Below are 25,125 nucleotides of genomic sequence, written 5' to 3'. Positions count from 1 at the left end.
AAAGTTGTGGAGAAGTTTAAAGCAGAGTTAGGTTATAAAAAATATCCCAAGCTTTGAACATCACATGGAGCACTGCTCAATCCATCACCTGAAAATGGAAAGAGTATGGCACAACTGCAAACCTACCAAGACGTGGCTGCCCACCTAAACTGACAGGCTGGGCAAGGAGAGCAATAATCAGAGAAACAGCCAAGAGAGGTCCATGGTAACTCTGGAGGATCCACAGCTCAGGTGGGAGAATCTGTCCACAGGACAACTATTAGTCATGCACTCCGCAATCTGGCCTTAATGGAAGAGTGTCAAGAAGAAAGCCATTGTTGCAAGAAAGCCCAAAGAAGTCCTGTTTGCGAGAAGCCATGTGGGGGACACAGCAAGCATTTGGAAGAAGGTGCTCTGGTCAGATAAGACCAAAATTTAACTTTTTGGCCTAAAAGCAAAACGAAAAAACACTGCACATCACCCTAAACACCCCATCCCCACTGTTAAACATGGTGGTGGCAGCATCATGTTGTGAGGATGCTTTCTTTAGCAGGGACAGGGAAGCTGGCCAGAGTTGATGGGAAGATGGATGGAGCCAAAAACACAGGGCAATCTTACAAGAAAACCTATTAGAGTCTGCAAAAGACTTGAGACTGGGGAGGAGGTTCGCCTTCCAGCAGGACAACAACCCTAAACATACAGCCAGAGCCACAATGGAATGGTTTCGATCAAAGCACAGTTATGTGTTAGCCCTTGTACACACGGTCGGAGAATCCGTCGGAATGTGTCCTATCGGACCGTGTTGTCGGATAATCCGACTGTGTGTGGTATGCATCGGACTGATTCCATCTGAATATCCGTCGGACCCAATTTTCCAACTTGTTGGAAATATTTCCCGACCAACTGGGCTGATCGGACATACTCCGATCATGTGTAGAGAATTTTGATCAGACCAAGTGCCACGCATGCTCAGATCAAATTCTTACATCAAAGCTATTGGCTACTAGCCTGAATGTAGTCCCATCGTAATGAAATCACGTTCTGAAAGATCGGATTTTTCGACAACTTTGTCCGACCGTGTGTATGCAACAGTTTCGGACAAAATCCGATGGATTTGGTTGTCGAAATCTCCGACCGTGTGTACAGGGGCTTAGAATGACCCCGTCAAAGTCCAGACCTAAATCTAATTGAGAATCTGTGGCAAAACTTGAAAATTGCTGTTCACAGACACTCTCATCCAATCTTACAGAGCTTGAGCTATTTTGCAAAGAAGAATGGGCAAAAATTTCTATCTCTAGATGTGCAAAGTTGCAGACATACCAAAAAAGACTTGCTGCTGTAATTGCAGTGAAAGGTGGTTATACAAAGTATTTAGGGGGACTGAATCATTATTATTATTATTATTAGTATACAGGTTTTATATAGCGCCAACAGTTTGCACAGTGCTTTACAGCATGAGGGCAGACATTAGTTACATAAAAATTTGGTACAAGAGGAAATCAGAGGGCCCTGCTTGTAGAGCTTACAATCTAAAAATACAAATGCACGCCACACTTTTCACATATTTATTTTAAAAAATGTTGAAAACCATTTATAATTTTCCTTCCACGTTTTACAATTATGTGCCACTTTGTGTTGGTCTATAACAGGGATCTCCAAACTGCAGCCCCAAGGGCCAGATGTGCCCCTTTGCTAGCCGTTATCTGCCCCTTGGGGCACTATTTCTCCCACTGACACCAACAATGGGGCAATATTTCTCACAGATTCTAATGATGAGATACTATTCCTCTTACTATTAGGGGTGCTACTCCTATTGACCACCACCCCTGAGGCTATATTTATTCTTACTGATGCTGGGCCCGGAACATTTTCTGCCCTCGCTGGCCACAGGACCTCCAGTCCCTCTTAGAGTCTGAAGGACAATAAACTGGCAATTTGTTTAAAAAGTTTGGAGATTCCTGGTCTATAACATACATTCCCAATAAAATACATTTACGTTTTTGGTTGTAACATGACAAAATGTGGAAAATTTGTGGTGTTCTTTTTTTGCACAAGGCTGACATCAAGGATGTTTACCCAATGTATAAACTTTGTCTATAATGTTGATCCATGTTTATGTCATGATCATTATACGATCCTGGCTCCACTTGGAGGGTGTGAGAAAGTGTCCTTGAGCCCCATGGGTGCTAGATGCTCCCCCATTTCTAGCACCTATGTGCTTGAAGCTTAAGGGACATGTCCATGAGCAAAATTGTGGCCAGTGAGTTTTTGTTAAACCATCTACCTCCTTCTATGGTGTTGCTCAATTGCTGTTCCTCATGTAGTAAATACGATTTTGCAGCATTCTGGAACAGCAAGAAAGTGATGCTCATGTGAATGATGTTGGTGCACCTTGGTGATTCTGTAAGTGTGACATCAACCAGGGATTGCCAGAGATGGATGAGAAGATAGAGTAGTGAGAATGGCTGACACTTGCCTGATGGCGGAAGATCAGGACCACACACACACACAGAGAAATTCTCCCTGTGCAATAACAGCTCCCATCAGCCACTAATTCCAAGTAATGATTGAAACTGGGACCATCATTTGTAGTAATTGGCCTGTTTATGGCCACCTTTTGGCTGATCCTTTTTTTTTTGGTCGGGTTGAAGCTGATGATGCTTCACCTGTTAGAAAATTCCTTTAGAGCGTAAGTGCTTTGTTAGCAAAGTAAATGCAGCTGCTGAACCAGCAACAGAGCATTCAGCTGACATAACATAATACGAGGGCATGAATTGCCCTGTGCATGTTATATAGGAGGGGGCTGCAGAAATCTCTCATACATCCTTAATCTGGAATGACATTTCCATATACTGAAAACAAAACACAATGGGCCTGATAAACTGTCAGTGATGCAACATTAAAATAGCGCAGATTGCTACATTTTATTCTAGTGCTACAAACAATGATATACAATGCATGTTCTTGTGGAATACGACATAAATAAGAGTCACTATTTATGTGACATACAGTTAAAAAGACTACATATATTTTGGGCACATAGAATAAGCACATTAATGCACCATGTAGTAGATGGTGCAGGAATCCTTATAAACTATGGTCACTGCATCATGATAGGTAATTTGTTGCAGCTTGCTACTTTTTGCAACAATTTTGTACAAAGAGGTTGATTTACTAAAGGCAAATAGACTGTGGGGGTTATTTACTAAGGGAAAATCCACTTTGCACTGCAAGTGCACTTGAAAGTGCACTGAAAGTGTACCTGGAAGTAAAGTCACTGTAGATCAGATGGGGACATGCAAGGAGAATTAAAAACAGCAGTTTAGCTTGCACATGATTGGATGATAAAATCAGCAGAGCTTCACCTCATTTCAGATCTACCCCTTAGATTTAGAGCGACTGCACTGCCAAGTGCACTTTCAGTGCACTTTCAAGTGCGCTTGCAGTGCAAAGTGGATTTGCCTTTCGTAAATAACCCCCTGTGCCTTTTGAAAAAACAGTTGCTCCAGAGCTTCGTAAATGAGCTGAATGAGCAGAAGCTCTTGTGACTTCCATCATCCAATTATGTGCAAGCAAAAATGCAGTTTTTTTGTTTTTTTTCCTTGATTGGATATTCCTTGCAAAGTTAAGTTTTACCTAATTTACTAAGTTCCCTGGAGCAACTACTCTTGCAAAGTGCACAGTCTATTTCCCTTTAAATCGACCTTACTAACTATGTAAAGCAGGCCATGGATTGATTTTTTTTTTTGTTTGTTTGTTTTTTTTAACAGCCAGCACATTCCCCCATCCACTCATTCAAGGAAGATTAAAAAATCCTCACTGTGCTATTGTATTCCGACAGTGGGAGAACTCTGCTGTCAGAATGCACTGAATAGCGCTGCAGCCAATGTGCTGCATCTGCTGATTAAAAGAAAAATTTCCAACATTCCCTTCCAAAAGAAGCTGATCATTCGATTTTTTTTCTCTAGCAGGAACCGCCATAAATGCATGGAAATTTGGTTGGTTCCTGCTGAACCGGACACATCTCAATCCGTCTATTTATGGCCAGCTTAACACTGTAAGGCCCCATGCACACTGGGATGACAGCCGCTGTGGCTGGACGATGCACAGAGCAGTACTAATGTGTAATGTCCATCTCTGGTCAGCTTTAGGATTGGACAGATCCCAGGAGCCAGGTAGCCAATGCCCCAGTGCGCCAAACTTTTGAGTTTTTTTTCTAGTTGTCAATGGAGCTGGCTCTGAAAAAAGTCCTGCTGGCTCCTGGTTTGGACAGACTGACTCCTGAACTCCATATTCATTTGTCCACCCCTAGATTGGCTCGAATGGTCCCAGTCAGTCATGTGCTAAACTCAGAGACTTGTGATCATCACTGCAAGACTACAATCTTATGTCTGTGCTTAGCCTTGGTTTACAGCCTACATACAGTCCTCCCCTGCAGGAGATCTTATACAAACACCCCATATCTATAGGTAGAACAATTTCACATCAAAGCAGCTTTCAAAAAAAAAACTTGCAGTGTTTTTGTCTCTCTAATTACAAGCGGAGTGTTTTAAGTAGCAAACACAAAATCAGATTTGTCCAAGCAATGCCTCTTCAAGCTGGTCTTTGTCACTTTATCAAGCTGCACCAAATGTTGGGAAAGAGTGACAAGGTCAGGAATGTCACATCTCCTCCGCTGGCCATAAAGCAGTACACAACTAACAAATACAATCTCACCTAGGGGTCCAGAGCCCCCTACACTCTCACTGTAATAAAGAGGTCATAAACCGACTATCACACCTCCAGCATAGCACAAATGTTCTGTTCCTGTCCTGGCTGGGGGTGGGGGGTGTTTACTCTCCCCCCTCCTCTGGCTTTTATGGTCCTACATTTCTTTGTTTATGCCTTGTGCTGTTGTTGTGGCACTTCCTCTCTTTTCAGCTGCCCACCCCCCCCCCCCCAAATAACTGCAGACCACCCCCCTAACATTCCTGTTTGTCCTACCTGGGACCCTTCATTACTTGGGATGTGTTTGACTTTTGAGGATGAATAAGGCACAACAAACTTAGACTGAGGTCAAACCTAAACACTTACAATTTGTATGCAATCAGGCAGGCCCTCACACTACATAGTTGAAGGTATATCTATAGCAGCCCATACACGAGGTTGCAGGAAAGAAATTCGCTTGATTCTCCCATGAACACAGACAGTATTGACAAGGCAATTCTCCTGCCAAGTCCTTGGCAGGAGGGATTGAAGACAATGGTTATTGCTAGCGGCTATACCAGCTGCTAGCAATAATCGCATGGCTGGCTGTACCATTGATCAACTTGGTACATTCAGCCTGCCCATACATGGTTTGAACCTCAGTCACCTTCTTTAAGAGCCCTTTCACACTGTGCCGTCTAGGGCATCAGCGGTAAAGCGGCGTTATTTTTAGTGCTGCTTTACCGTCCTTTTGGCATTGCTATTCGGCCGCTAGCGGGGTAGTTTTAACCCCTCACTAGCGGCCGAAAAGGGGTTAAATCCGCCCCCGCAAAACGCCGCAGCAGGAGTGCTGCCCTATTTTCAATGGGGAGGAGCGGTGAGTTCACCGCTCCAAAGAAGCTGCTGGCAGGACTTTTTCTGACGCTCTGCCAGTGCAACGCTCCAGTGTGAAAGCCCTCGGGCTTTCACACTGGAGTGAATGGAGCTGCTGTTTTAGGGTGGTTTGTAGGCGATATTTTTAACGCTATAGTGCCTGCAAAATGCCTCAGTGTGAAAAGGGTCATAGTCTTTATAGCTTGGCTTGTGGTATTTACAATTTACTCTTTGCTATGGTGTTTTTTTTATTGTTGAGCTATGCAGTGTTGCTGAAGTTCAATGTATTTTCATATGTTAATGCGCATATTCATTTTGTGGACTCATTCACACCATCAGCTTTGAGCTGTGTTGGGGAGCGTTGTCCAATGTAGTCCCAATGCAAGAACAAGGCAATGGGGGTTGTTTACGAAAGGCAAATCCACTTTGCACTACAAGTGCACTTGGAAGTGCAGTCGCTGTAGATCTGAGGGGACATGCAAGAAAAATAAAAAACAGCATTTTGGCTTGCATATGATTGGTTGATAAAAATCAGCAGAGCTTCCACTCATTTCAGATCTACCCCTCAGATTTACAGCAACTGCACTTCCAAGTGCACTTTCAGTGCACTTGCAGTGTACAAAGTGTATTTGCCTTTGGTAAATAACCCCCAATGCGCCTTATATCCTATGGCTTGAGTGCACATCATGCACTGCTTCGCACTTGCACTTTTGTACAGTGTGTCCTGATTTAAAAAAAAAAAAGAGAGAAAAAAAACAAGTACTGCAATGCGTTTGAACAACAGCATTGCGTCAAAGAACAGAACAAGTTTATGCGGCAAAATATCATACATGCATTATGCATGCAATAACTGGTGTTTTGAGGCTTTGTAAATGATCCCTTAACAGGCTCTCAATGTTTCTTAGCACAGACACAAAATGTATAAACGCACAACAGGTGTAGTATGCTATAGTGCCTATGTATTGGCCAAAAAAAGTCACGTCTATTTTTTTATCTGTTGATGTGTCATTATAGTGTTAGAAACGCATGTCAACGCACCATCAAGCACATTAAAAACGCCCCTTCAAAGACATGCTGCAAAGCATGCACATACATGTGAATCCAGCGCAAGAGGGTACTTGCATCTTTGGGGTGTGGACATTAGAGTGTAAAATTTCAAATTGTGACGTGTCTTGCAGTAGTGTGCATTTTTACAACACACAAATTAGAATTTGTCCTTTAGGCCCGCTCACAGCTGCAGTACAGCTCAGCATATGGTGTGTTGTTGTGCACTGTTTTGTTGAAAATGCTGCAGGTGTGTATTTTTTATGCATTGGGGCAGGGATGTCTTAATGCAGTACACCTTAACACAGTTAAAATTGTGCCTTACTGTGCATACAAGTGTGAAGGGTCTTCCCTTTTTAGACTTGTGTGTTGTGGTAATGCATGCAGCATTGCACATTACATGCAATGCAGTTCTTTTTGAATGGCAACCCAATGAACTAAGGCGATGCATATGTTGTGTCACAGGGTGGTAATTATGTGGTACATATGATTTTTGGATCTTTTGCATTGGCAGCCCATTATTTTCAAAGGCTGCCTTAATACAATGAACGTTAACATGCAACATAACGAATCTTAACACACCACAAAAATGCAAATGGCTCCTTAAACTTTTATAAATAGCTCTCTGTTGACCATCGACCCTGAGCACAACTAGTGATTATTTCATTTGTACACAATCCCGCAACTTTCTTGCTGCCTTTTCTATAACAAACACCTTCAGTGCTCCCATAGGGAGTTACCTGGATTGGAACAAATGATGCTCAATTAACTCTCATCACTTGCAGGCATCATGCCGGGTAGGGACCTCTGTCCTATCTTAGCAGTCCTTTCAATAAGCAGATCCCCATCTTATTATTTGATGTGTGATCTCCGTGAACTGACTTCTGTCCTAGTCCCTAGATGTAAGACCCCCTGTGTGTATCCTAATTGCTGAGTTCCTATGTGAGGAAGCTGAGGCTTTAATGTGGAAATGGCCGAGGTGTCTTTGAACAGAAGTGGCGTTGGCAGAAAATAAACCCTTGTGTAACTCTTCTTTCTCTTTTCCTTCAACTCTTCCACATTGTTCTTCCACTTCCACTGAATATCAAATAGAGATCCTCAGTGTTCTATTCAGTGCGTTGTATTGTTGTTCACACTTGTCTTGTCCTTACTGCAAACAGGACATGAGTTTGTCACCCAAGCTTGGCACACTTATTGCTACCACTGTGGAGAATTGCAGATTTTTATTTTCTTAGGCTAATATAGTTACTACGGCTGAAAATTCTGAACGAACCCTTTGCACACTGCTATACACCCTTAAATATCTCTAGCAAAGCTTTGCAAAAAAAAATAGGGACTTTTCCATACATTACAATGCGTATTCAATCTGACCAACTGCATCAAAGTAATCCGTCTCTGGCCAGTCCCTACTCTGCAAACTGCCAAATACTTAATTTTAGCATATTTTAGTGGACATATAGTGCCAGTATGAGAAGACAGACAGAGGAGAGCTTTAGGCTCCATTTCTATTGCATAGAGCAGCTTAGTGACCAGATCTCTGTAGCCTTTCTCCAACTGTGTCTGTCTCCCCTATATTGGCAATACATATCAACAGTTTGTTGCCTTAGTGCCTTGGGGTGCCATTTAAAATCCAATGCTTGAAAATGCCACTTACAGCTGCACACATGCTGTGCTTCGCAGCTATGGCAAAAATCAAACAGAATTTCTGCAGGTGTTGCCTCCACCGAACGCAACTAACGTAGGTTTATGGGGCCACCTAGCAACTGCTCCATGCAATGATTGTGCCACAGTAGTGTGGCATTTGAAGGATTAAATTAGGCAACATATCACCTCCTCACTGCCCCCTAAATGTCGCAGAGAAGTGATCTGGGTGTAGATCGCTTTTCAGGGAAGTGGCAATCCTTGCTGCACATCTGAATGAGCCCCAAGACATAGCAAGTGAGAACCAGCAGGTGGTGGGGTGGATTTACTAAAGCCAAATAGACGGTACACTTTGCAAGTGCAGTTGCGCACTCATTTCCCTAGAGCTTAGTAAATGTGGTAAAAATCTACTGATATACATCATCCAATCATGTGCAAGGAAAAATGTTCATGTTGCACCACTTTTTACGGTATAAAAATGCAAAGCAAGGTTTTGATTATCTTTAAGCCACATGGCACCACCTGCTGGTTCTCACTAGGTACTGCACCAGATGTTTGGGTCTGTGCTCCTTGTGCTATTGACAGAGGACCTTCATCCTTTTTACTCCCTTGTACCATGAATATTTAGCTCCCTACTTTAAAAAAAAATATATATATATATATATATATATATATATATATATATATATATATATATATAACTGGGGGGGGGAATTTTTACGTAAAATAGGGGTCAATTCACTAACATGGTACTCCCACTGCTACTGTGTTATATACAGAATTTGACTTTTTTTTTTTTTTCCAATATGCTAATTTTTTTATCCCTAACATTAGGTGAAATTACTCTTTAGAGGTGATTATGTATGTAATATTAACATTTTTGTGCTGCAATGTGTATGAAAAAAACGTGTTTTCACTTCTTAAAATGCCTCTTGTTAAAGTATACCTTAAAACCATTTTTTTTTTTAATTTTGAAAGGCGTGTGGAAGGATTAGACCCCCCAGTCAAGTTTTTATTGCTGTTTTTGTCTCTACTGGGGAGATTCATCCTCTTATTTGTCATGGTGACCGCTGACACTGAGAAAGAAAGTGATGGGAAATACTAACTTCTAGCTGTCACCAGGACAGGAATAAAGGGGAAATCTAATGGTGATGCCTGTTAGATCTTTAATCACTTTGGAGAGATTTCCTCTTACTTCTTGTTATATTGTCTGGACAGGACATGGAGGAAATTTCCTCATAGGGTACACATATAGGCAGCAAATAAAATTTCAAGACTTTCAACCTCTAAAACAACATTAAAGCTGAGCTCCAGCTTTCCTTTCAGTCTTTGCACAGTTGTACAGGGTCCTTTACTGCACTTACTCGGATTTCACTGCACACTGTGAGCTCCTCACAATGTCCATTAGGCCCCTTTCACACATGCGGACAGTATGTCCGTATTTCATCCATCCGTTTGCGGATAAAATACGGACATACATGCATCCCTATGGAACATCCGCAGACACCCACTATTGTCCGCCTCCGCAACAGTCCGATTCTGCAGACGGAGGAAAATCCTATTTTTCTATCCGTCTGCAGAGCGGATCGGATGAACACGGACAGACAGTCCGTGCTCATCCGATCCCCATAGAGGAGAGCTGACAGGGCGGTCCCTGTACAGTGTGCGGAGACCGCCCTGTCCGCCGCCGGCTCAGCGATCCCCGCTGGGCGAGCGGATCATCACGGGGCGGATCATTACTGATCCGCCCCGTGTGAAAGGGGCCTTAGAAGCTGCAGCAAGTCATACAGAGTCAGACAAGTTAATTTCCTAGGACAGTGATGGCGAACCTTGGCACCCCAGATGTTTTGGAACTACATTTCCCATGATGCTCATGCACTCTGCAGTGTAGAGGAGCATCATGGGAAATGTAGTTCCAAAACATCTGGAGTGCCAAGGTTCGCCATCACTGTCCTAGGGCATCCAGCATCATCTAGCTCAGGGGTCAGCAATCTTTTTTTCAAGGGCCGGATTCAATGTATATGAATGCATGGAGCGCTGAATTCACCTGCTAATAAATGAAGATAATAATAATCCTAACATAGTAATAATAACAGTACAGGTTTACCTCACTTTAAGGTGCTTCACTAATACAAAGCCAGTCCACCCTGAGGGAGCATGTGGCTGGGGATTCAGATTTTACTGCCCCCTCCCTCATCCTGGCCACCAAGGGTGACTGACGCCAGCCCTGCCAGCCAGCATGGTCTGGAGATGGGATTTCTGTCCCTAGGGGCGATGGGGTCCCTGACTGTCCCCAGGGGAGAAGGGGTCCCTGACTGACCCCAGGGGAGATGGGGTACCTGTCCCCAGTGGTGAAGGGGTCCCTGTCCCCAGGTGAGAAGGGTTCCCTGTCCCCAGGGGTGATGGGTTCCCTGCCCTCAGGAGTGATGGTTCCCTAATAGGGTCCCCCCTATTGCAGTGTCTTCTGTACCCCATAGCAGTGTCCTCTGTCCCCCTTCACATCTCTCCCATAGTGTCCTCTGCCCTCTCCCCCTATAGCAGTGTCTTCTGTCCCCTGCACCCCCTCCCCCCACTGTAGTGTCCTCTGTACCCCCATAGTGTCCTCTGTACCCCCACATTGTCCTCTGTCCCCTTTACTCACCATAGTGTCCCCTGCCCCCACCATAGTGTCCCCTGCCCCCACCATAGTGTCCCCTGCCCCCACCATAGTGTCCCCTGCCCCCACCATAGTGTCCCCTGTATCCCCATAGTGTCCCCTGTATCACCATAGTGTCCCCTGTATCCCCATAGTGTCCTCTGTACCCCCCATAGTGTATTCTGTCCCCCCATAGTGTATTCTGTCCCCCCATAGTGCATTCTGTCCCCCCATAGTGTATTCTGTCCCCCCATAGTGTCCTCTGTCCCCACCAGAGTGTCCTCTGTCCCCACCATAGTGTCCTCTGTCCCCACCATAGTGTCCTCTGTCCCCACCATAGTGTCCCCTGCCCCCACCGTGTCCCCTGTATCCCCATAGTGTCCTCTGTACCCCCCATAGTGTCCTCTGTACCCCCCATAGTGTATTCTGTCCCCCCATAGTGTATTCTGTCCCCCCATAGTGTATTCTGTCCCCCCATAGTGTCCTCTGTCCCCACCATAGTGTCCTCTGTCCCCACCATAGTGTCCTCTGTCCCAACCATAGTGTCCCTTTTCCCCAACCATAGTGTCCCTTTTCCCCAACCATAGTGTCCTCTGTCCCCACCATATTGTCCTCTGTCCGTCCCCACCATATTGTTCTCTGTCCCCACCATAGTGTTCTTTGTATATGTATATATATGTATGTATGTGTATGTATGTATGTGTATATATATATATATATATATATATATATATATTTATGGTATGGAGCCCTCTGACCGATACGGTTAAGGATGACAAACAAGGTTAACATAAACTCGCTTACTTGAAATGGACCTGAAAGTGTGCCCTGGTCTAACGTACGGTATACCAAAATAAGGGGGCATACCCTAGATAGAAAGTGGGTGATAAATGAAATGAATATGAATGGGGAGAAAAGAGTACTCTCATGAGGAGTATGATGCTTGAGAAATGCCCTGAAAAGGGGGATGGGTGGGTGGGTATCGCGCACCGGAACCGACGAGGAGGACAGGCGAATGGGCTGGTTATATATTCCACCGGGCTCCTCCCATAATTTCAGGCCAGCATACTGGCCTTTCTATTTATGGTATGGAGCCCTCTGACCGATACGGTTAAGGATGACAAACAAGGTTAACATAAACTCGCTTACTTGAAATGGACCTGAAAGTGTGCCCTGGTCTAACGTACGGTATACCAAAATAAGGGGGCAAAATCATTCAGGTAGGGGTTGTATTTTATTGATCCAAGTTTGTTACTGGGTGCGCTCGACAAAGGCCTGGGTCATCTCCGCTTGCGGATTGGGTATGTAGCGGGCGAAACAGGTGGACCTCCATCTGCCCCACTTCTTGATAATGTGAGTAGGACAGAGGTGAAGGACACCCGGGAGTATCCTGACACGTTGCACCGGGCAGCGTTCAGGGGTTTAGTGAGAAATGGCAGAAGAGGACTAACTCCTGGTTGATCAGCCAAAAGGGGCCGACAGGCGCGTGAAAATGGCGACCGGGTACCGACGGTTGTTGGACTTATAGCGGTGTATGTCCGAACCCGAGCCAAGCTGCTGCGTGTTGGAGACTGCTAAGTGTAAGGCGAAATGGTCTTTGTATCGGACCAGGTGGTGCTGGTACAGCATGCGTGCCGTGAGGCTACAACAAGTAAACTTGCTTGGCCGTAAGAAGCCGGGGAAGGCGAGGTGTATGGCTGCTTGTAAATGACACCAACGTGGAGAGCGAAAAGGTGAAGTAGCCAGGAAGTCTGACGTATTTCTAAACGTCTCCTGTGATAGGCGGTCGTTTTGGTGCCGGTCATCGGCTGGCGCTTCCTGGATACCGCGCGTAACAGCCCGAACGGCGTGGTAAAATAGGAAGGGTACGGTAGGGTCCTGGAGGGACGTAAGATGTTGTACACCGGTCATGTATAGCCGGATCGTATTAAAGGATGACGCCAACTGCGAGTGACAGTAGGAAATGAAGGCTGTGACTTGCTTGACACGGGACGTCTCTGTACTGTGACACGTGACGAAGTTGGTTAAAGGCCCTCCAGGCTGATTGATAGGCCTTGAGGGTATTGCGGGAAAGGGAGTGATCAAACGAGTTGGGTAGCCGCTAGGAGGTGAGGGGCTAACCCAGGGTCAGTTGAGACCAGTCCGGGATAGCTGCTGATGTTGGTCCGGCTCCGGGTACCTGAATGAAAACGCGACAAGGTTAAAGCGGGAGAGGGCGTCCGCTGCCTGATTGAACTTACCGGGGATAAAGGAAGAATGGATGTTGAACTGAAACAACAACAAGAGCTGGACCAGTTGACGTAGGAAGTACATACCACCAGAGAGGGCGCCTTGGCGCAGCCAGGAATTGCCAGTAACTGGGGAGGCCAGGGAGCTGCGAGCCAGAGGTGGCCAAAAAATCAGCGGCAAGCCCGTGGAGGCCGCTGCGTCAGTCATCACCTGGGGAGAAAGGGAAGACGCGAAGGGAATGAACAGAGAGACGTCACTCCCAGACGATAGGAATTCCTCCCGCATAGCAAGGACTGCTATTGCCGCGGGGACCCGGCTGAGGACTTGCTCCGGATCCTGTGAGAGAGACAGTAAGACCAATCGGCGTGACACAGAGGCGCGACCCCTGAGGGATGACGTGCATAGGGACGCTCGACATACCGTGAAGGGACTGTAGGTGTCTCTTGGATGACTAAACTGGGGAATCTGCGAGGGTATTATGTGTCCGTAAAGATGGCAGTTGTAATGGGCGAGCATTGGCCGAAGATTATGGGCTGATGCCTCTGGACGCATCGTAGTGGGGATCTTGCTGTATGGGCTGTAACAACAGATGGTTCTCCGAGCATGTAAGAATAAGAAATGTTGAACGCTGGCTAGAAATAGCCTGGGCGTGCTACGGAAGAAGCCAGTTGCGTGTGACAACATGATCCTGGTGCGGACGGAGGTTGAACTCAACTGTCCCAAGGAAGAGACAGCCGGACAGGCGACAGTGAGTGGCTTGTAAGAAAGGCCACAGGAGACGAGTGGCCAATTAAGTGCTGCTGAAAATGAGGTGTAGCCAGTTAGCGTACCACTGAGAACGTGCTTGCAACAAACGATTGCAAGAAGTTATGCTAAGTCGCGAGCCTTGGCATGAGTAAAGGTTGTGTTTGTACGTGTGCTTGCGACAATTGCCCGGGAGTTTGTCGGAGGAGATGTGTACGTGGTGACTGCGAGCAATTCGCGTTCCGCATGTGCACTGCGAAGACTGCGGGAGTTATGCTTGCATGTATGTTAGGACGCGTGCTTGCGACGGTTGCAAGATGTTACTCAGTATGCGTGCTTACCATGATTGCAAGATGTTATGCTAGGACGCGTACTTGCGACGGTTGCAAGATGTTACCCAGGATGCGTGCTTGCCATGATTTGCAAGATGTTATGCTAGGACGCGTGCCTGCAGCGATTGCAAGGATTTACAGTAGGCTTCGTGGGTAGCCAGGCCGGAAAAGACAGAAGTCCATCCGGTCCAACCACAATTGAAATAATAAGGTATCACACCACCCGACACCCCAATTCTACGCCCGCAGCTGATCCAGAGGAAGGCAAAAAACCCCAACAGAGCATGGCCAATTTGCTACAGTAGGGGAAAAAATTCCTTCCTGACCCCTCGAGAGGCAATCGGATTTTCCCTGGATCAACTATGCCTATAAGTATAAGTACCCTGTAATACAACGAACATTTAGGAAGGTATCCAGGCTTCCCCCAAAGCAACCTATTGAGCAGGCAGAAGTGCCTGCCAGCAATGATTGCCATAAGTTGAGCCCGGACATCAGCTTGCAATGATCGCAAGAGGCTTATGCTTGAATGCGTGCTTGTCATGACTGTAAGAGGTCTACGCTCGAATGCGTGCTTGCAACGATCGCTAGAGGTGTATGCTCGAATGCGTGCTTGCGACGATTGGAAAAGGTCTATGCTCGAATGCGTGCTTGCAACGATTGCAAGAGGTTTATGCTCGAAAGCGTGCTTGCAACGATAGCAAGAGGTTTGTGCTCGAATGCGTGCTTGCAACGACCGCAAGAGGTTTATGCTCGAATGCGTGCTTGCAACGACTGCAAGAGCTCTATGCACGAACGCGTGCTTGTAATGAGTGCAAGAGGTCTAGGCTCGAATGCGTGCTTGCGACGACTGCAAGAGGTCTATGCTCGAATGCGTGCTTGTAACGAGTGCAAGAGGTCTAGGCTCGAATGCGTGCTTGCGACGACTGCCAGAGGTCTCTGCTCGTATGCGTGCTGGCACAATGATTGCGATTAGTCTATCTCTGGATGCGTGCTTGCAACGACTGCAAGAAGTCTGCGCTTGGATGTGTATTTACGACGATTGCAGGAAGTCTGCGCTTGAATGTGGAGAAAAACAACGCAACACGCCTAAACGAAGCTGTTTTCCTTTTGAGGCAACTTTATAATGAAATGAGGCCGAGGAGCAAGGCCCCCCTGGTAGGCATCCAGACCGCATGTGATAGTGAGATGAGAGAAGCTGCCATGACAGAGATCCGGATCGCCATGCCACAACTTTGCGACTGAGCACGAAACGGATTCTGGAGCATGTACTGAAATGAGGCCGTTCCTGGGGCACGCCGAGACGAATTTGGTACACCGAAGTGACTATTCGTACCGGAACGTGATAAGGTGAAATGAAATGAAAACCCATGACAAAGACAAGAATCAGAGGACGAGGCCCTTGAACCAAACGGATGAATCCTGTCCTTGGAGCATGTACTGAAATGAGGCCATTCCTGGGGCACGCCGGGATGAATTTGGTACACAGATGTGACTATTCGTACCGGAACGTGATAGGTGAAACGAAATGAAACCCATGACAAAGACAAGAATCGGAGGACGAGCCCTTGAACCAAACAGATGAGTCCTGTCCTTGGAGCATGTACTGAAATGAGGCGTAACAGCTGGGCGCACCGGAACGAATCGGTGCATAAATAAATGCGACAGGATTCGAATCGGAGCGTAATAAGTGACCGAAATGATATGCCATGACAGAGATAAGATTCAACGACTGGACTGATGGTTACAACAAAGAATCCGACTCTGGAGCATGTACTGAAATGAGGCGTAGCAGCTGGGCACACCAGAACAAATCGGTGCATAAAAGAATGCGACAGGATTCGAATTGGAGCGTAATAAGTGACAGAAATGATATCCCATGACAGAGACAAGATTCAACGCCTGGACTGATGGTAACAATAAAGAATCCGTCTCTGGAGCATGTACTGAAATGAGGCGTAGCAGCTGGGCACACCAGAACGAATCGGTGCATAAAGAATGCGACAGGATTCGAACTGGAGTGTAATAAGTGACAGAAATGATATCCCATGACAGAGACAGGATTCAACGACTGGACTGTAGGTTACAAAGAATCCGTCTCTGGAGCATGTACCGAAATGAGGCGTAGCAGCTGGGCACACCAAGACGAATCGGTGCATAAGAGAATGCGACAGGATTCGATTTGGAGCGTAATAAGTGACAGAAATGATATGCCATGACAAAGACAAAAATCAGGGATCGTGCGTGAACCTGCGAGTGATTCAGTCTCTGGAGCATGTACAGAAATGAGGCCAAACCCTGGGGGCACTCCAAAGCGAATCGGTGCACCAGAGGTGCAACAGGATTCGCGCCGGAGCGCGACTAGTGACAGAAATGATTCGAAATGGAAGAAATGACTGGGAGTGAAATGAATTGGAATGAGATCGAATGAAATACATAACATAACTGCATGAATGAAGGGATATTCGAATTGAAGCAGGGCAAGCGAAACGTGCGGACTGCTTGCCTTGTCGTAACAAGCAGTTGGCTGTGAGTCGAACGATTCGACCGATACTAATAGAAATGCTCGGGCAGTCGAACGGTTTCGAATGCCGTACCTGCGAATGAATCGCCTGACGTGGCGTAATCGAACGTGTCGAAAAAGTGATAACGACTGCATCGAAAGTAGAAAATAGCGACATGCGTACGAGGCCACAGAAAACATTCGATTTGAAAGCAGCGAGCGGCTCGTGAGTACAGGGAATGTTGACGGTACATCGAATACATGAATTGAAAAAGGGGGTGCCGAAGCCCTACCTGCGACAGCCAGCCCGACGTGCAACGACAAATTCGACGGGTACGGCGACACTCCGACGGCGAAACCGACGGACGCTGCTGAACGGGAAGACGAGCTGTCAAGACGGGGACGAAAAATGCGGGAACTGACGAACGGGCTCACTGCGTCTGGTCTGAATGGCCGGCGCTTGATACCTGACGTATCGGGTATCGCGCACCGGAACCGACGAGGAGGACAGGCGAATGGGCTGGTTATATATTCCACCGGGCTCCTCCCATAATTTCAGGCCAGCATACTGGCCTTTCTATATATATATATATATATATATATATATATATATATATATATATATATATATATATATATATATATATATATATATATAATCTTTTGGTTGGAATATTTATTATAGCAAAAAGTAAAAAATATTGCTTTTTTTTTTTTTTCAAAATGTTTGCTCTTTTTTTGTTTATAGCGCAAAAAATTAGGGGTGATCACATACCACCAAAAGAAAGCTCTATTTGTGGGAAAAAAAGGACGTCAATTTTGTTTGGGTACAACGTCTCACGACTGTGCAGTTGTCAGTTAAAGCGACGCAGTGCCGTATCGCAAAAAAGGGCTTGGTCAGGAAGGGGGTAAATTCTTTCCCGGGGCTGAAGTGGTTAAAGCAGAGGTCCATCCTAAAGTGGACCTTCCGCTCATTGGAACCCTCCCCCCCTCCGGCGCCACAATTGGCACCTTTCAGGGGGGAGGGGGGTGCAGGTACCTGTACAGTACAGGTATCTGCACCCACTTCCGGGATAGCTCTCTGCGGAAAGGGGCGTAGATCTACGCCCCTTTTCGAAAGTCCCCCGCTGCCTGCTGGGAAACACACAGATCCCAGAGGCAGCGGGTCCATCCTTATTGCGCAGCGCGACTCGCGCATGCGCAGTAGGGAACCGGGAAATGAAGCCGAAAGGCTCCACTTCCTGATTCCCATACCCAAGATGGCGGCGGCAGCACCCGAGAGACGATCGAGAGATCGGCTTCGGGTGACGACATCGCGGGCACGCTGGGCGAGTAAGTGTCCTTATTTTAAAAGTCAGCAGCTGCTGTATTTGTAGCTGCTGGCTTTTAAAAAAAAAAAAGGGCGGAACTCCGGGCGGACTCCCGCTTTAAGCTTTACATGTATTTTAGGGAAACTTATATTTATATTGTACATATATTTGTAATTGTATATTTATATTGAAAAATAAACCTACAGTATGTCCAGCTTTGTTAACAGATAATCTATTTCCTTTTCCTAATCCGTTGTAATTTTATTTTCTCTAGGCTGTGTATAATTTGGCTGATGTGGCCTGCAAGTGTCATGGCGTTTCGGGTTCCTGTAGCCTGAAGACCTGTTGGCTTCAGTTGGCTGACTTCCGCAAAGTGGGCGAATATCTGAAGGAGAAATATGACAGCGCAGCAGCCATGAGACTAAACAAGCGCAGCAAACTGGAACAGGTCAATCAGCGCTTTAATGCTCCCACTGCGGACGATCTCGTCTACCTAGACCCCAGCCCGGACTACTGCCTACGCAATGAGACCACAGGCTCCCTTGGCACGCAGGGTCGGCTCTGCAACAAGACCTCAGAGGGTATGGATGGGTGTGAACTGATGTGCTGTGGGCGGGGCTATGACCAGTTCAAGACGATGCAGGTCGAGCGCTGCCACTGCAAGTTTCACTGGTGCTGCTTCGTCAAATGCAAGAAATGCACGGAAATTGTAGACCAGTATGTGTGCAAATAACACAGCGCTTGCAAGCGACTTGTGCTTCTCTGTGCTGCTCCTAAGCCACCCTTCCCCGCAACAACCACGCTCCGCCGTGCCCTCATCTCCTTCCCCAGCACAAAAACAGAGGCAGATATATATGTATAGAGTATAAAAGTAAATATATATATGTAGATATATATTTTTATATGTGTATAAAGGAAAGGAACTACATGAAAAGGACTTTGATTATGAGGGATGGACAACACACAGCGGCAATCTTTAAGGACATCGCACATGCGAGACCATTGGCTGTCCACAGCTGATAAGTTGGAAGAGTCTGGAATCCGCGAGGAGTGACTGGGTTGGCTCAGGGAGACGTGACGTTGGCCATCATGATAATTCCCTTACCAGCACTTGTCTTGGAGATTGATCCAAAAAAGAAAAGGACCCAAAAACCCAATAGATCTCATTGGGGGCTCAACAGACTGATCCACCCATCCCAAAGAACTGATTGGCCAGTAGGTCAAAACGATCAGCAAATGGGATGCATCTTTTAGCCAAAAAAAAGGGAAATGGTCAACTGATTGAACGCATTATTGTGGATTGAAATCCCCTGTATCGGGGCTCATTTCCACGCCCGCCCTGTTGGTGGAAACCATAAACTGCCTTCCATCGTTGTAGAAGCCGTTCTAAACTGTTGCACTATACACTGATGTTGAGTATTTGTACACGCATTTATTTCAACTGATTTCAACACTTTCAAATATTTTTGCAGCAAGCGTCATTTAACGATAAATGTGCCTACCACCACCTTTCTGTTTCCATCCGTCTGTCATCCGTTCTGATCCACCAGACGGATGGGGAATGGATCCTCTTCTGTCTGTTTTTAGTAGAAAGGATCGGATATCGGCAGATGACAGCTGCCGCTCCATAGAGAGCAATGGATGGTCTGATCGGGTGAGTCTGAAAAACTGACAGGCGATACCTGATTGGTCCATCCATATGAAAAGAATAGATTTCAACTCCCCCCAGCAGAACACAGCAAAAAATAAATAAAAAATGGATAGGGATTTTAACTATTCCCTAGTGTATCCAAAACACTTTCTTATAAATATTGGGTGGGAGAACTTGTTGCAAAATCTGGCACAATCCCTCAAAAAAGTCATAAATTATAAAAGAATTGCCCCCATGTCACTCCAGCAGGGAGACTATGGAAAATGCGGATTTTAGAGTGCCCGCAAAAAAATTCTATAGTCTCCCTGCTGGAGTAACATGGGACAATTATTTTATAATTTATGACTTTTATTTAAATATATTTATCAGTAGCCACAAAGGATATAAATCGACATTGAGTGCATTAAATATCTTATAATACCTTCTAAAAGTAGCAATGACTTCACCACTGTAGATGCATAGCCAGGGCAAAGAGCAGAGCTGTGGGAGGAGATCATTAGACCCCACCCACACAGGCTACCTGCTGGAAGCTACAGGAGGGGGCAGAGACAAGTAAATCTGCACAAGAAGAGAGCAGCAGTGGACACAGTTGTCCACACAGGGTTTTCTTAACTGAAAATGCCAAACCACCTGGTTCTCTTGTCAGAAGAACCGCTTGCTCTTCTTACCAGTCCCTTTGACTGTGTTGCCCCGCTCTCCTGGTTCTCTCAGCCATTAATTGCAGGTTCCTGCTGCAGGGCCCACTGGCCCCCCCTGGCTGGGACACCCCTGACCCCCTGGTTGAGACCTCATGTCTCTTGACTCCTGGATGGCACACCTCTGGCACCTGATTTTGACTTGTGAAACCCAAAGTTGCAGGACGTGTCAAATGTCATGTATCTATATGAGAGCCATTCCAATTTACACTACTGAGGTCGCTGCGACTTCAGAAAAGGTTCCTGCACGACTTTCATCCAACTTGCCAGAGAGTCTAAAAGTCTTATCAAAGTCACTTCAAAGTCAGACTCCAAAGTTGCACTGAAAATTAAGGCTCCATTCACACTTGTACGACTCCAGAGTCACGTTACTTTGGACTGAAACTTTGATGTAACTTTAAAACAACTTTGACGGAACTTTGGATGGGTGCTACTTGGATGTGACTTGTCCCTCTGCAAAGTCGGACCCACTGTTACATGTAAAACATTCATATTAAGGATGAGCTCAGGCGTGTTCGCATACTCCACGTGCAGAACCTGCCAGGAAATCGGTGCAGCACTGCGCTAATCACAGGCAGTGAGGCATTTCCCGATGTGCGGCTGCAGAGATCGGGCAATGTCTCACAGCCTGTGATTAGTGCAGCGCTGCCCCGACTTCCTGGCGGGCTCTGCACGTGGAGCATGCGAACACGCCGGAGCTCATTCTTAATTCAGATATGACCTTCATGCAACTGTTGAGGGTTAACATTGAAGTCTATGGCCCTCAAGTTGCACGAAAGTCAGACCAATGTAGTGCATGAACTACTTTGAAGTCGCTACAACTTTAAGTCGTACATATATGAATGGTTATCATTGGAAACACAGAGTGCGAATTGTAATGCGACTTTTATGTCCAAAGTCTCAAGACAAGTTGCACAAGTGTGAATGGGGTGTCAGGCTTGAGTATATAAGGGCCCTGTACACCTGTGTACTCAGACAGGCTGCAGGCCTCCAGTAAAATCTAGACACAGGATTGAAGGTTCTGTCCCGCCCAAGAAACTCTGGAACCTTCAAGGCCCCAATCCAGGTTTACAGAATCCAAAGAGAGCCAAAAACAGCTTACTCTGCTCAGAAACGAGTCTGATTGGAACCTCCCATTAAGCCTTAATGCAAATCCTGTGTCATTTTCTCCTACATTTACACAGTGGCAGCACCTCGCACTGTCACACAGGACACGACACATTTTACATACGTTTTTATTTTCATTTCTCTATTTTGTGGGCTGTGTATGTGCTGTTTGGAAATATGAACTTGTCACTTGAAAAATGAACTCATTAAAATGTATATTGCGTTTGTAGTGCATTTTCAATGCCTTTTCATACATTGCCATTGACTGTAATGTAATGCACGCAGGATTTTTCGGAAATGCAACAAACTGATGTGAACAGCTTCATAGGTTAAAATGGAACCATGTGCTTTTAGCGCAATGTATTCCTGCATTGTAGTGTTCATATGGTATAAATGGGCCCTTACGTTTTTTTTTTTTTGTTTTACCTGTTAATGCTGGCAGTAGAACTGCACAGCATCGTTGTCACTCTGTGGATAGGGTAGTCTTGAATGGACATGTAGTTTTAAATGGAATTTAGGTAAGTGACAAACAAATAAAACCCTAACTCCAGCTAACAAAGCAGTTAAAGCAACAGTTTTTTTTTTTATTCTAAACTATATTACCAAAAGCTGACCGCTGTAATCACCCCCAGCAGTGTTATATGGTTTGTTCTAATACCTGTAACTGCCACTTTTGTTGGACAGCTTGGCCTAGTCCAGGAAGGAAAAAAATAATGGCTCTACTGGGGTAAGGGTAAACCAGAGTAAAGTAAAAATGACTGTGTTAATGCTACCAACAGACTGCAGCATACTGTATACATCAGTTTTTTTTTTTTGCCCAATTAAGGACCAGCCACCGTCATACTGTGGCAGGTTGGCTCTCCTGTGCGAATTGCCGTAGGTGTACCTCGGGCACTTTACAAGCGATAGGGGGCGTGTGTGTGTCGCAATGTTCGCTGTCCACCAGTGATCACTCCACAGAGAGCCAGAACGGGGATCTGTCAATTTAAACAGACTGATCCCTGTTCTGACAGGGGAGTATAAAGAGATCTGCTGTTCCTAGTGGTTAGGAACAGCGATCTCTCTCTCTCCCCCCCCCCCCACAGTTAGAAATACCTAGCAGGGAACACATTTAACCTCTTGATCGCCCCCTAGTGTTAACCCATTCCCTGCCAGTGACATTTACACAGTAATCAGTGCATTTTTATAAAACTGATCGCTGTATAAATGTCAGTGGTCCCAAAAAAGTGTCTGATCTGTCCACCACAATGTCGCAGTCCCACTAAAAATTGCAGATCGCCACCATCACCAGTATAAAAATAAATTTAAATGCCATAAATCTATCCCCTATTTTGTAGATGCTACAACTTTTGCGCAGACCAATCAATTTAAGATTATTGTGATGTTTTTTACCAAAAATATGTAGAAGAATACATATTGGCCTAAACTGATGAAGTATTTTTTTCCACATATTTATTATAGTAAAAAGTTTTGTCCCCCCCCCCCCCCCCAAAAAAAATTGTCGCTCTTTTTTTGTTTATAGGGCAAAAAACAAAAACTGCAGAGGTGATCAAATATAAAAGAAAGCTCTATTTGTGGGAAAAAAAGGATTGTTTGGGTACAATGACGCATGATCGCACAATTGTCAGTGCCGTATCGCAAAAAAAAATGGCCTGGTCATTAAAGGGGCAAATTATTCTGGTCCTTAAGTGGTTAAACCCCAACTGCCATTTGTTCTACAGCCTAATTTCCTAATGCTACTATAGTAACACAGCAATGTGACACTTCCAAAATACACTAAAACCATTATTGCTGAACTATTTACAGCATCTACCTCCCTTACTTTTATTCTTTATTGTACATTACGTGTCTGCATTTTTTTTTTAAAGGTTTTACTTTAACAATGTTCCCAGCATGCCCCACTGCTGTTGTGATTCATTTGTAATTTTTTTTAAGTTTGCTATTTATTTTAATTAAGTTTTGTGTTTTTTATATATATATAAATATATAATTATTCATCGCAGGTCATCTAGTCAGACATCAACAGTGCAACAGGTTATGTACATATTCCATGGCTCTATAATGTGTCTCCGTGTCTCATTTAGGGGTGCTTCAGACCCAACAAGGGGGAGACCAGAAGGACTGGGAAAAACATCAGTTTTGTACAGATCTTCTCTCCGCTTTGTTTGATGATGATGTATCTTGGAAATTTTATGACAAAAAAAAAAGAAAATATGTAAACATATTCTGTGGTTTTTGTTGTCTGTTGTTTTTGGGACGTAGATCACAGTGCACAACACACTGATACAAATTTTTACCAAAAAACGAATAATGATATATAATTTTGCCATACAAATAACAGCAAGAAACAAAGGTGTCGATTTATAAACAATTTGCTGTGTTAGGGCCGGTTCACACTAGAGCATGGTGCGGGAAAGGCGTGTTCCTTGCGTGTTTCTGGCACCATGTTCAAAGTGCACTGGTTTTGTGATCTGCTGCAGGTGCCAATACATTGTTAATGGCACCCCACAGATGGCAAATCCAATACGTTTCCCTGCATCAGATTGCGTGGTACCACAATACCATTTGATTCTATTTGTTGCATTTTTTGAAAAGTAGTGTACACACTAATTTTTGTGTGATTTCAGCCCATTCAAATAAATGGGCTAGAAATCACACAATAATGCTGTTCCTGTGCGATTCAGATGTGAATTGGCCCTTAAAGCAGTGGTAAACTGTTAAAAAAAAAAATGAAAAATAGCCAGACCCCTAGGTCGTTAATGCAATAATGTGCATGTCTGCACCAAATTTAACTATCAAGCAAAGCCCTCTAGTGGCATACTATCACCATTGCAGATGCTTCCACCTTTGCCTCGGTCTTCCTTCTGGGTTTGCTCTCTCCTGCCATTTGAATGGCTGTGCTGCAATGATGTAACACGCGGGAGCCATAATCACATAACATCGCTCTCTGCATTGACGGCAAACTCGGCATGCCCTGAATGCAGAGCGCACTGTGCATGCACAGTGACTTAACCCCTTCAGCTCTGGAAGAAATGACCCCCTTCCTGACCAGAGCACTTTTTGCGATTCAGCACTGCGTTGCTTTAACTGACAATTGCGCGGCCGTGCGACGTGGCTCCCAAACAAAATTGATGTCCTTTTTTTCCCCACAAATAGAGCTTTCTTTTGGTGGTATTTGATCACCTCACACAAAACACATTGTTTTTTACTTTTTGCTATAATATCCCCAAAAAATATATAAAAAAAAATGTTTCCGTCAGTTTTGGCCGATACGTATTCTACATATTTTTGGTAAAAATAAACAAAAATATATCACAATAAGCATTTATTGATTGGTTTGCATAAACGTTTAAGCTCCTACAAAATAGGGGATAGTTTTATAGCATATTTATTGATAATTTTTTTTTTTTTAATAGTAATGGTGGCGATTAGTGATTTTTATCGTGAATGCAACATTGTGGCGGACACATCGGACAATTTTGACACATTTTTGGGACCATTAGCATTAATATAGCGATCAATGCAAAAAATTGCATTGATTACTGTAAAAATGTCACTGGCAGTAAAGGGGTTAACCACTAGGTGGTGCTGTAGGGGTTAAGTGTGTCCTAGGGAGTGATTCTAACTGTGGGAGAGAGGGGCTGTGTGTGACATGTCACTGATCACCGCTCCCGATTACATATTTGATCCAGAACACTT

The 25,125-nt window shown here is 45.1% G+C and overlaps 1 protein-coding gene across 1 annotated transcript in view; it reads left to right on the top strand.

The window, feature by feature from the left end:
• Nucleotides 1-23,650, top strand: part of WNT5B (Wnt family member 5B) — a 214,040-nt gene extending 190,390 nt beyond the window's left edge. Inside the window, exon 5 of the mRNA XM_077468898.1 lies at nt 18,248-23,650. Within this exon, the coding sequence (XP_077325024.1) occupies nt 18,248-18,706 (459 nt within the window). The 3' untranslated portion in view covers nt 18,707-23,650. The remainder of the gene's footprint in view (nt 1-18,247) is intronic.
• The last annotated feature ends 1,475 nt before the right edge of the window (nt 23,651-25,125 follow it).

Source organism: Lithobates pipiens, unplaced genomic scaffold (genome assembly GCF_037356315.1).
Source record: "Lithobates pipiens isolate NorthernLeopardFrog02 unplaced genomic scaffold, aLitPip1_a1.2 Scaffold_8, whole genome shotgun sequence".
Lineage (NCBI taxonomy): Eukaryota > Metazoa > Chordata > Amphibia > Anura > Ranidae > Lithobates > Lithobates pipiens.
Note: the sequence above shows the minus strand (reverse complement) of the source record. Positions and strands in the feature narration are given on the sequence as shown.